Source organism: Glycine soja, chromosome 11, assembly GCF_004193775.1.
Source record: "Glycine soja cultivar W05 chromosome 11, ASM419377v2, whole genome shotgun sequence".
In the NCBI taxonomy this organism is placed as follows: domain Eukaryota; kingdom Viridiplantae; phylum Streptophyta; class Magnoliopsida; order Fabales; family Fabaceae; genus Glycine; species Glycine soja.
The window spans coordinates 52,527,943-52,541,349 of NC_041012.1; the positions used below are offsets into that span (position 1 = coordinate 52,527,943).

At 28.1% G+C, this 13,407-nt stretch overlaps 1 protein-coding gene across 1 annotated transcript; it reads left to right on the top strand.

Annotated features, from left to right (window-relative positions):
- The first annotated feature begins 10,837 nt into the window (after window positions 1-10,837).
- Window positions 10,838-12,968, top strand: LOC114373663 (gibberellin 3-beta-dioxygenase 1-like). The gene is made up of 2 exons (XM_028331173.1): window positions 10,838-11,481; window positions 11,925-12,968. Exons 1-2 carry the CDS (start codon window positions 11,009-11,011, stop codon window positions 12,508-12,510), a joined length of 1,059 nt encoding a protein of 352 aa, XP_028186974.1. The 5' UTR covers window positions 10,838-11,008; the 3' UTR covers window positions 12,511-12,968.
- The last annotated feature ends 439 nt before the right edge of the window (window positions 12,969-13,407 follow it).

Here is a 13,407-nt window from a genome sequence, read left to right on the forward strand (position 1 = left end):
CAATTGTCAAGGGTCTTCAATCACATATATAAATGTATAGTTGCACTCTGACATATATTATCATGGTTTATGGAAGGAAAAACATACGCAAGAATAGAGAGGCTGAACCATGAAGTCATTGGGGATCATTAGAATTGTAATGGGTTTTCTTCTGTTAGTTTTTTTGTCATCAACTGTCATGGGTCTTCGATAGATCAATGATTCACTTCAAATGTAATGACATATCAAGATACAGTGCTATAGAGAAGTAGAAGCCTAACTTACAAGACCCAAATTCATGGTTTTTTTTTTCTCAAACAAGAGAGGATGACCTGATTAACATGTACCTGTTTGTAAATAACTACTCAACCCACATTTGGAGAAAACACAATTTGTTATAAGACAAAAATTAGGCATGCAAATAGTTAGTTTAAAATAAATGAATTTACCAAAAAATATACTTAAGTAATTTGTTTAAAAAATATTTTAAAAAGATAACTTATGCATACTGAGGTGAGTGTTTACCATAATAATAGGATGGAAGGAATAAATATGGATCATATTACTCTATAAGATTAAAAATTATTTAATAATCATGTAATTATTTAAAAAGTTACGCTTTTGTGATTTAAAGTCTGTTCAAGTTGTTTTAGAAACATTTTTTAATAAAATAATCAATTTTTATTATATATATATATATATATATATATACTATATTTTATATAATAATAATAATAATTTCATGCATTTTTTAAGAAGCAAGTCTGGTCCACTTAACAATTTTTTCAGAATCACTTTTTGTAAGTTTGACAAACTATTAATTGTAAGTTTGTAACCATTCATGTATAGTCCCCTAAAAAAAATCATTCAGCTCTTCTTACTTGAAATGCCTCATATAGATTAAGAATAATAATAAACAAGTTAGCATACACTCAAAAATCATTATATTGATATAATTTATTTTGGAAAAAATTATAATAAAAGTTTTAATATTTAATTGAAATTGGAAAATATTAGTTAGCATACAATTTCTTTAATACTAAAACATAAATTTTAGAATAAATAAAATAATTTATAAAAATATAGCATTATAATGTATATTATTAATATAAATTAAATTACTATTAAATTATTAAACCTTCAAGCAATACCTCAATTGGTTCAAGTTTGATTTTAAAAACAATAAATCTAATCTAACCTAATCAGTAGCCATAGGACGGTCCAATTTGAAGCAAACACGTGCAATAATTATCCCCAATCTTGTCCCTTGCCTGCCTCTCCACCATAGTTCGGTGTCTTCTCCAGAGGCCTTTAGCATGACATTACTTTCGTGTGACAGAAATTAATCAGAATCAAAACCCTTGAATTATGTTGTAAGGCTTGCTTCTCCATTAGATGCAAAGTGTTATCATATGAAAGATGCATTTGTCTATGCCATGATCAGTTTAGCCACGACAGAGGTTGGTGAATATGGTGATATTGGGTTTTCTTGTTTTTATTTTTTATTTTTTAAGTAGAGCTAGATTGCTACAACAATATCATCACACTGCCAATATTATGACATAATGCTTAAGTTTTAGAGCAGACAGAGACGCAATTATATAATGTGTTTTTATTTATTTATTTATAGAATTAAACATACTAAAAAGATTTATAACAACTCACATTTCATTCAAACAAATTAAATTAGATTTCCTTAACAATTATATAATGAATTTCAGACACATGAGTATTCATATATGCTTATTGGTTTAATGATTAAAAGTTGAATTAATAATAATTAAATAGATATTTCTAATGTTCTAAATAATATATATTGATATGATTTCATAACAAATTTAAGTGAAAGAAAAATAGAAAAAAAAAACTGCTTGTTTGAATAAGTGAAAGAGTGAACGAAAATAAAAAAATATATAAAAAATATTTTTATAATAATTTTAAAAAATAAAATTTAACTAAAAAACATTTACTACGTTATTTTTTCTTAACACATTTTTTATAACATAAAAATATTTAATTTATAAAATGAATAATAAAAAGTACGTAATTTTTTTGTGGGGGTTCTAATACTAGTGATGCATGCATAAAAAATTCTTCCTTCTCTTTAACTTATTTTTTTTAAAATAAATTTTAAATTTTTTATTTTGATCCTATTTTTCTTCTTTTCATTTTCTTTTTGTATAAGAATGATATTTGAAAGACTATAGTAATCATGTTGTCATGATGCGTGTATTGAATTTAATGTTTATGTATTATTACTGTCAAAAAATTTACATTGTTAACTAAAGAAATAATAATATTTATTAGTATGATTTTAAAAATTAGTAATTCTGCATGATAATCTATGATTGTCAAAAAATTTACATTGTTAACTAAAGAAATAATAATATTCATTGGTATGATTTTAAAAATTACTAATTCTATCGGCATGATAATCTATGATTGTATGAAAATGAAAATTATTTATTTCATCAAGGTATTTTAATTAAATTTACAATATTATTTATCATGTTAGTTTATGGTTGAATTTAACATTATGGAACTTTGGATGTAGGTGCACACATTTTTTCTTTGCGTGTGTAGGCTATAGTCTTGAAAATGATTAAAAGTAGTTATTATATGTGTGAGTTCCTTTAAAAAAAAACGTATATTTGGAATGCATATGTAGAAATGATTCTAAGTAAATGTGAGTTCGTAATAACATAATTTTTGTTTAAATAACTTCAATGAAAAATAAAGATATACATGGAACAAACATCATGATTCAAGTCACCATTGATACAAAAGTTATTTATAATAGAATCGATGAGACACGGGTTTAAAACTTGAAATTATCTAGCACAATGCCAAACATTATGATCAGTGAAAAAAATCATGCTTTATCCATCTTAGACTTAAGTTGAAAGCCACGTGGATCCAAATATACTGATCATAATTACTCCATGGTGATCACATGATTAGTTATTTGTCATGAATATTGAAGACGAATTAAAATTAAAACAATTATCCTATTACGGTATCAATTATTCTTTTAAAAAAATGGAAACACCATGATTGTTAACATGATAGGGTAGGCATCTCAATCCTAAGCATATATTTTATAGATAGCTGCATAGGCTTACGAATGAATATGAGGAAGATGCCACCCAATTATGTTGAAACATGAAGAATCTTGCTTTTATTGTGCTACTTTCTTAATCAAAATCATTTGCTTCAAGTAGAAAGCTAACACAAAGTGGTATATCTCCAAACTTAGATACTCTATGATTCAAGAGTATTCATCGTTCTTGTTATCATATTATATTAAATATATCGTAGTGTCTAATCCAGTGAATTATAAAATATATGTGATCATCACGATATTATTTTTATAAAAATTAAACCAGAAAATTTAACAATTTTAACTAAATTAATTAAATTGGTTGAGGTTTTTTTTTGTTTTACTTTACACTTAAACTAAATCAATTACAATCGGATTGATTTTAAAATCATTTTTTTCAGCATGAATTAACTCGTTAACTCGATCAATTATTTATTAACTTTAAATTAATATATTTTAGATTTTGGTAAGTTAATTTTTCTTCTATTTTTATCTTTTGTCTTCTCCATTTCTTTTTTGTTTTCTTATGATCTCATGTACTGTTATCAAGTGTCATAATTGAGTCACATATTTACCTTGTAGCTTTCTTTATCATCATATTTTGAGCTAAGAAATTAAGAAAACATATAGAGTGATAACTATATAAAAAAGGTTAAATGTTAAATAAAAAAATATTTAGTCATAAAAAAAATCCCAGTTTACATTAATCTAATATTATAAATTTATATAAAATATATAATCTTTGGAGATAAAATGTTAAAAGATATAATTATTTTTTATGACAACTGCGTATATGCTTACCAAAATTAAACCAATATTATGAAGGTTTCAAGTTATTTTGGTTTTACGGTTTTACCCTAAGCGCTAACCAATCCGATTCATGAAGCTCCTAATTAATAAATATATAGTACTTTTTTTTTTACTATGGACAATTTGTCAATCTTAATAGTTAATATTGTTATTTTTTATCAAAAAGAGAGGATTACACGTGTGATTTTTTCCCTTAACCACCCAACCTATTTTATATCTCCAAAATGATGATGTTTATACGGGATACATATGAATTATATCCTAGAGAAATAAATGTCTCGAAGAAAAATAACTTTTTTGCATAAAGTTTAAATATAATACTTCAACTATATAGAGTGAACAAGCTTTTATATTGTGTTTTTGGATGGCATCCTAAAATAGATGTCTTCAGTTAAAATATAATTCTTTAATAAACAGTTATTGAATATATTAATGTCTTAATTTTTCTTTTTTGGAGTCTAACTTTATCTTTATAAGGCGCATTTTAGAATCTTATTTTAACTATTCATATACATAGTCATAAGTGTATTAACTATAAGTGGAACTCAAAAATTAAAACTAATAAAATATTTGAAAAAAGAATAAAATGATGTCATTAATGTTAGAGACAATTTTGAAGGAAAAAAAAGTATAACTTTAGGACAATTTTTTTTTGTCTAAAATCACAAGTAATGTTATTAATTAAATTAATTAATTTATGAAATTTTAATAAATTATTTAATTGAGTCTTAATGTTGATAAAGGTATCAAACTAATATTTATTCAAGTCAATCAGTGATTTATTTAAACTCCAAATCCAAATTTTCAAAACATATGTAAAATAAAAATATCAAAGAGGCAACGGTTGCTGCCTTTATAAATGACAATATTGATGAGATCAATGATGAATTGGTGACATAATTAATAATTACAGCTTAAAGGATATTGACAAAAATAACTAATGTCATTACTTCTATTTTATTATGCATAATTAATTATGTTATATTAACTAGAAATTGATTCATGAGGCTTAGAATTCGATCCTTGTTGTGATCCTTATACAAAAACATAAAAAGAGTTAGATCACTAATGTCCCATTTGGTAGCTAGTCAGGATGACCAAATAGAATATCATGAGGTACTCATTAATATATATATCTTTTGCACACATTGACAAAAACATGCAACTTACATTAAAAATGTAATACACATATAATAATTTATACATTATATTTTATATTTTTTTTTATATATTATCCTATCATTTATTATATATATATATATATATATATATATATGTTTTTATCTTTTCATACATTTTATTGTACCAACACCATTAAAAAAAGTGCTTTTAATATCAATTATTTTAGATATTTAACATCAATTTTGATCTGATGTTAAAATTATTAACATTAAAAGTATCAATATTAACATCGATTATGAAAACCAATGTTAAAATACACTAAATAATATTGATTTTTAACAAAACCAATGTCATGTTATAAGAGATAAACAAAAAAATGTAAAATATACAAAAATCAACATTGTTTTAAGCAAAACCAATGTTATTTTTTGGATCATAACATCGACTTTTAGAAAAATTTGAAATTATTTTTTATATCATAACATCAGTTTTTAGAAAAATTGATATTGTTTTTTCATCACAACATCAATTTTTAAAAAAATCGATATTATTCCGCAACAAAATCGATGCTCAATTATGTTTTCTTAATCTCTTTCTACCTTGATTTTGAAAAAATCGATCTTGAAAGTCATATACAACATCAATTTTTTAAAAAACTAATGTTGAATGTGCTTACCACATCTATTTTGAAAAAATTTGAGTATTATTTTTTTATACAATAAAGTATTTAATAAACTACTTAATTCAATAAACTATAATATTTGATATGTTTCACTTTCACTTTTTAATGATAACTTCATTAAAAAATTAATATTATTATTATTTCTAAAAAATATACAACATGTTTTGTCTTTGTAAAATCTAGATTTACAAGACATAATGGGCTAGCCTTACTTAATTAACTTCAATGGCATTTTCCTAATTAATCGTAAAAATCAGAGACTGCTGTTGAGCGTCGGGCTTGATTTCCTTTTTTAGTGTGTCCTATTTCTTCCTAGATTCTAAGGGATTCCCTGGTTATTCACTTTTTTTGGGAAAAAAAACAAGTGAAAGAAAGAAAAGAAAAGAAAAATCATACTAGACGTATAAAGAACTAAGTCACTAACTATTCTGAATCAAACTCTACTTCGATTGGTTATTCCCAATTAATTTGGGCAAGAATGTGATATAATTGACTCATCCTACTTATCATATATTTTAATTAATTAATTATTAATTTTGTCACAAAAATAATTAATTATTAATTATAATATATAAAGACAGGTACAGTGTTTGAAAAAGACATACGAATTAAAAAAGTTTCAAACGTACGTCATAATCTATAAAACATGAAAAGGCAAGATATTTGTTATGATTAAATTATTTTTCCAAATCTCTTAGAAGTCATTACATATCTGAATGTGTGGTGCCTAACAATATGTTAATGTTTGAGATGAATTTAGAGCCTTCAATTTGAATTGTAATAGGCAACATAAGAAACTTTGTTTTGACATATTGGGAAGACATTCAACCATGCATGCACGATCTTATCTTGTAGAGAAGAAACATTACAGAAGCCACCCTTTAATTTCTCTTAATGGGAGGACCGATTACAAAAAGAATCCCTAAGAAAAAGTCAACACGAGATCTTATAGAAAGAAAAAACAAAAGTGAAGCATATTGTGTGGTTTAAACTCGTTTCATTTTGTTATGCACTTATGCATCTTAAAATTCCATCAAAGGAGCCATTTCATGAGTCCAACAATGAAGCTTTTTTCATATTCTTAAAAATAAGAAAATGCTATTTCATGCAATTCTTGCTCATTAAATCTGCATGCATCGCGAACTGTGATTTTTGTCAAAAATTATAATATATATATATATATATATATATATATATATATATATATATATATATTTGTTTTACAAAATGGTATTAACTATTAAACCGCGCGCGTTTACTGTTAGTGAGTTTATGATTTTCCTACTGAATGATAACATTATTAAAATAGACATTAACGATATATAAATATTAAAACTCTCTCTTAATTATCTATAACTCCTCTTTTACTTGTTTAATTTGAGAAACATAAAATTAGATTAAAAAAATAAGCCCCTTTTTTTTCTATATATTTTGCCGTCCATGCAGTAGGTAATTTTTTGTGCACATTTTGCTCTGCAGTATGCCGGCTTTTTTAGCATGCATATATTAAATTAAAAGACCTAGATTCTAGTTTTTTCTTCTTCTATGGTACTAGTATCCCTACCGAAGATAATCTTATTTGGATTAATTAGAACAGAATTATATCTGGTAAAATATACATATATCTAGGAAAAAAAAAACAATTCCCACTTTATTTATATGTTAGGGGAAGGTGTTTTTTTAAAAATTTTAAATAATAAAAAAATAGAAATTAAATATATGAAAAAAATGACAGAATAAAAAAATATATATAAAAATAGTGAAAAATTAATATAAGTTATAAGAAAATTTTAAAATTTAATTAATTTAAGGATAAGATTATGTAATGAAATATGTATATTAAATATCTAAATGGAATAATTCATTATTAAAAAAAAAGGTGTGGGTTCAGTTACTTGAGTAGCGACCCAAACGGTCCCGACCTGAGCATGTTTGCGCCACGTGAAGTGCATGTGCAGAAAGAGAGAGTATTATAGTGAATGTTATATATGTGTGTATTGTGAACACACGTACACGAGCCCATGTCCCGTGGATACAATTACAGGAAGAGGGCCATAACTGTTATTAATCAATCATTGACGTCATATATAATTTCATTTTGGTGTCAATGCACGGTCATGGTAACTATACTGTGAACCACACAAAAACTAAACCATGCACAAACTTAATTATTATTAGGAGTCTGCTCGATTCAATATTTTTTATTAACAATTAATAATTATATATAAAAATATTGCCTTATTTATATTTTGTTCCTTGTTTACTAAAATTAATAAAAATATAAAATATTTTTCAATCCAAACAACTCGAGTTTAAATTTTCAAATAAATCAAACAAATAGGAGAAATAGCTGTAGACCTGTGGTGATATCATGGGGACAACCCACAAAATAGTTGTACTTTTGTCAAGCGAATGATGTTGCTCAATATCAGTAAGGCCACTGGAAGCACTCTGGGGACAGGTAAAACGCTAATCTAACTGCAAAATACCAATATATATACCAATATATATATATATATATATATATATATATATATACACACAAGTGAGGGGCATAGGGAAGAGAAAACTCCCATCCACTCATTTATACCTTTGTGTATTTATTACTAAATATTTTTTATTTTTTTATGTTTTTTTTCTTTATTGAGGACTAAATTTTCACTTATGAAATTATTTTTTATTATAAACAATCTTATTCATTTAATATAAGAATATTATCGATGATAAAATTATATATTTTTAAGCATTTAAATTCAAAACTAATAATAAATGTCCAACAACACAATTTGGTATGTATTTAATTATTTAAACATGTTAATAGATGTTTAATTCTTTTACTGTGTTATATAAAGAAAATTTTGTTGAAAGAAGTAAAATTATTTTTAAAATTCTTTACACTTTGAGATATTAGTTTTATGATTTCCAACTACAATAATTCTTTGCTTTAAAAAGAAAAATCAAGACTACTAATTAAGTAGCTAGGAATAACTCCTTATTAATTGATATGATATTTCCACTTTGTGTATGTTGCTCAATTATGTGCTATTATTGTCTTCTTCCCTTTAAAGTTTTTAGATGTGCTTGTGAGTTGTCATCCGTCAGTCAATTCATTCTAGTTCAGTTTTCTGATTGGTTGAATTGATAAATTTAGGTTCATTCTTATAAATTAAAAATGAGTTGAGTCATTTACCGTGTAGATATTAAAACTGGTCTGAGCTTACCTGAGTTAGGTTGGCTTATGTAATCTTTTTAACGATTAAATCTGAGGACACATGCACACACCTTAATAGTATGTAATTTGATCATTTTCTTTTAAATTATATATAAAATAAATAACACATGCATTGATGATATATATTTTTTGCACAATGATATATTAACTCACACTGTTATAAGTTATATAAATTTTTACTCTATTTAATAATTTCTTATTGAATTTGAAGTTTTCATCATAAAAATCATTTCTACAAAATATTATATTAAGTAATTTAAAATTATTCAATACTTCATACATATAAATTAAAATTAACAATATATATGTATGTTTGAATATATAAAAATAAAAACCATTTATATATTTATAGTCGCTCAAATTTAATAAAATTTAACACAAACTAATTAATTATTTTTAAAAAATTAAATACAATATTGAAAAGAAAAATTGCAATTAAAACTTTCTGTCTCACATACATTAATTGCTGAAAAAAATATCATATGCATCAATATAAAAAGAAAATATTTAATACGCGAAGGCATAATTTAATATATATATTTTTTATTATTTCTATAAGATAAAATCTATCTATATAGATTTTATCATTTTCTCAAAATTCAAATCCATTACATAATTAAAGCATTAAGTCATCGTTCTGTCTTCCAACATCCTTTCCGATACATAATTTGGTTACAACTTGTTCGTTCACTTGGTATCTTTCCTATACATAGATTGGTTATATAATTGTAATTTAATAAGTAGTTCAATAAAATATATATTCTACATAAGATTATCAAAATACCTCGTCTCTCGCTCTCTCTGTATAAACACATTCTTCCTTCTTCTTCTTTTTTTTTTTTCTCTCGAGATGATGGGCAATTTGGTCACAATGGCAACCGATTCAAATTGAGGGTATTGTCTTATAGCGAATGTGATATATCGGAACCAAGTTGGAAGATTTTGATTTAAATGTTTTTCTACTTGAGGACAAGACAAGGGCACATGTTGAGATAGGGGACTAGGGGCCCCGGCCCTATTCTTTCGTGGAACCCTTAAAGGTTGAGATGCCTCTCCCATCCTCATTTTTTGTTATATTTTTTCTGTGTAGAGGACAAGATGGTCCTTTCCTATTTGTTTTTTCCCCTTTGTCTAATTACAATACATCCATTTTTTGTTTTTTTAAATTATAATTTTACTATTTGTATATTTTTTTGTATCACCTATTTTTTTACACCTTAATTTGTACATGTATTTTACATTTTTTTTCCTTTGTTAACCTTTTTCATCATACCACATATTTATCAGATTTATTAAATTTCCTTTCTTTCCTTCTAGTATATTTCTTCTGGCTTAAAGTACTTACACCTCATATCAGTTAAATTATTTATATATCTCCATTTCTCTCTACCATCTCTATCTTTTTTTTAAGTGTGTTTAGTAAGATATAAATGTCCATGGATTATATATATATATATATATATATATATATATATATATATATATATTGTCCATATATAAGGGGAAGGGTTAGTTTTCTAAAAGAAATAAGAATAACTTTCTCCCTCAACTTTCAGTTCCATTGTTTGAAAATTAAACAATTTATATCATATCACGTATAATTATTTCTATCTTTATATATATATATATTTATAATATTTTTCATATACACGTATTTTTAAAATAAATCTAAAATTAAATAGGGTAACCTTTTATTAATTATCTGAGTTTTTGTTAAAATTATTTTTTTTTAAAAAAAAACTTAAGCTCCAACAGCAATCAACTCCTGAAGGCTGAAAGGGAGAATTGAATAATTAAAAAGAAGGGCTTTTCTCTGTTTATCTTTAGGCTTAGGGCAAGGGCAACATTTTGTCCCCATCTACCCCATCATCTCTATATATACTCACTACGCACAATCATGTTTCTCACCTATCATCTCTATCTAATTTCCATGCGGTACTATGTTTTCTTTGCAAGTACTAGCACAAACAGCTAGCTACTATTTTTGAACTTGTCATAATTAGTCTCTAATTCTAATTAGCCATACATTGAACACACCAGCACACCTTAAACGTAAGTGGTATTTGTTCCACACAGGTACACTATGCCTTCACTCTCAGAAGCCTACCGAGCCCACCCCGTGCACGTTCAACACAAGCACCCTGACTTAAACTCCCTACAAGAACTCCCCGAGTCTTACACTTGGACACACCATAGCCATGATGATCATACTCCTGCAGCTTCCAACGAGAGTGTCCCCGTTATTGATCTCAACGACCCAAATGCTTCAAAGTTGATACACCATGCATGCATAACTTGGGGAGCGTACCAAGTGGTGAACCATGCCATACCCATGAGCCTCCTCCAAGACATTCAATGGGTTGGGGAGACACTCTTCTCTCTCCCTTGTCACCAAAAACAAAAAGCAGCTCGTTCCCCTGACGGTGCTGATGGCTATGGCCTTGCTCGCATCTCTTCCTTCTTCCCCAAACTCATGTGGTCTGAGGGATTCACAATTGTTGGATCCCCTCTTGAGCATTTTCGTCAACTCTGGCCCCAAGATTACCACAAATACTGGTTCGTGTACAAAACAAACTCTCTCTGACACGCATTTATATATATATCCTCACGCACGTGTTCTCAATGCTACTACCTAGTAGTAGCTACTATACCTCATCATATCGATCTCTCTTTCTCTTACTAATTTTTATTCTGTTTTAAAAGGACAATATTTTTGGAACTTTTTTTTTCTGACAATACAAGTGGCTTAATTACAAGCACCCAATTTCTTATCCTAATGCAATTAATTAGCAAAAGATCATAATGAGGGGGTGTGGACCCACCTTGAAGATTAATTACTAGAGTGATGAACATGAGAATCTAAAGCACCAAAACCGAAGGATCAATTTACATCCATTTGCTAAGCCTAACATGTTGGAAATCTCTAGGCTAATATATATGGTCAACCATGGTGTGATTTTTCGTAACGTTCCTCTATTTGTGGTTGTCTTTTTGTTCAGTGATATCGTCAAGCGATATGATGAAGCGATGAAAAAGCTAGTGGGAAAGCTGATGTGGCTGATGTTGGATTCTCTGGGTATTACAAAGGAAGACCTGAAATGGGCCGGGTCCAAAGGCCAATTCAAAAAGACATGCGCAGCCTTGCAATTGAACTCTTACCCGACTTGTCCGGATCCGGATCGGGCCATGGGTCTGGCCGCCCACACCGACTCCACCCTTCTCACAATCCTTTACCAAAACAACATAAGCGGGTTGCAGGTTCACCGAAAAGGCGGCGGGTGGGTGACGGTGGCACCAGTCCCCGAAGGGCTTGTGATCAATGTAGGCGACCTCCTCCACATATTGTCGAACGGGTTGTACCCGAGTGTGCTCCACCGGGTCTTAGTGAACCGGATCCAGCAAAGGCTTTCAGTTGCGTATTTATGTGGGCCCCCTCCGAATGTGGAGATATGTCCACATGCGAAGCTAGTGGGCCCAAATAAGCCTCCCCTTTATAAGGCAGTGACTTGGAATGAGTACCTTGGCACTAAAGCAAAGCATTTCAACAAGGCACTCTCAAACGTTCGGCTTTGTGCACCTAGCTAGCTATTAGCGGTTCGTTTGATGTAAACCAGCCTCACACAATTGCTTCGATCCTTCCCTCTTGCATGGTCTATTTTCTACCAAACATGAATGAAACACCTCTTCTTTTTCTTTTTTTGCTTAATATGAATGGAAACTTGGTGGGGATCGATGCCAACAATAAATAAGTTCAAGAGGGTGTATATGTATGTAGATATATTTGTTTGGCTCTAAACTGGAGAGAGAATACTGGGGATAAGATAGTCTCATCCGTGTTTCATTTGTCTTTGTCTTTGTCTGGAAAGGGACATCACTAAATTGTCGAAGCTGATTATTCAATTCGACCACAGGACTCGCCAAAAAACATTTTCTTTCCAACTCGGTTTCTATATTTATTTATGTTCATATTATTTTTAGGGTGTAAGCATTTATGATATATACTTTTAACTTGTACCTTTATAATGAGAAGGAGTTTGGTCCAATAACAGATCGCTTAATTATAAAGATCTTAAAATATGCAAGAATCGTTACCCAATTTTCGATGTCTCAAATTTTGAGGAAAACATTTATACAGACATAGCCCCCAATTTTCATTTTATTTTATTTTTTATACTGCCCAAACCTCTCTTATTACTATTACTTTTATTATTCCTCTCGAAATGGATCTAGTTGAAGCCGTATATGTACAAAGTGAGGGACATGCATTTATGAGAATCTTACAAAACCACTAGAGAATGGATTCCTCCCAGCCAAGTTGTGTTTGCCCACAGAACGATGCATGACTGACATGGTTGCAGTTCTGATCAATGAGAGCGACGGAAGTGTTTTAGAGGGTAAAATGCATAGGTTTAACTTGGATTAGTTTCTATTGGTGATAGTGTTTCAATTATAAAATTAATTTTAGGAACTGCTCAATATACA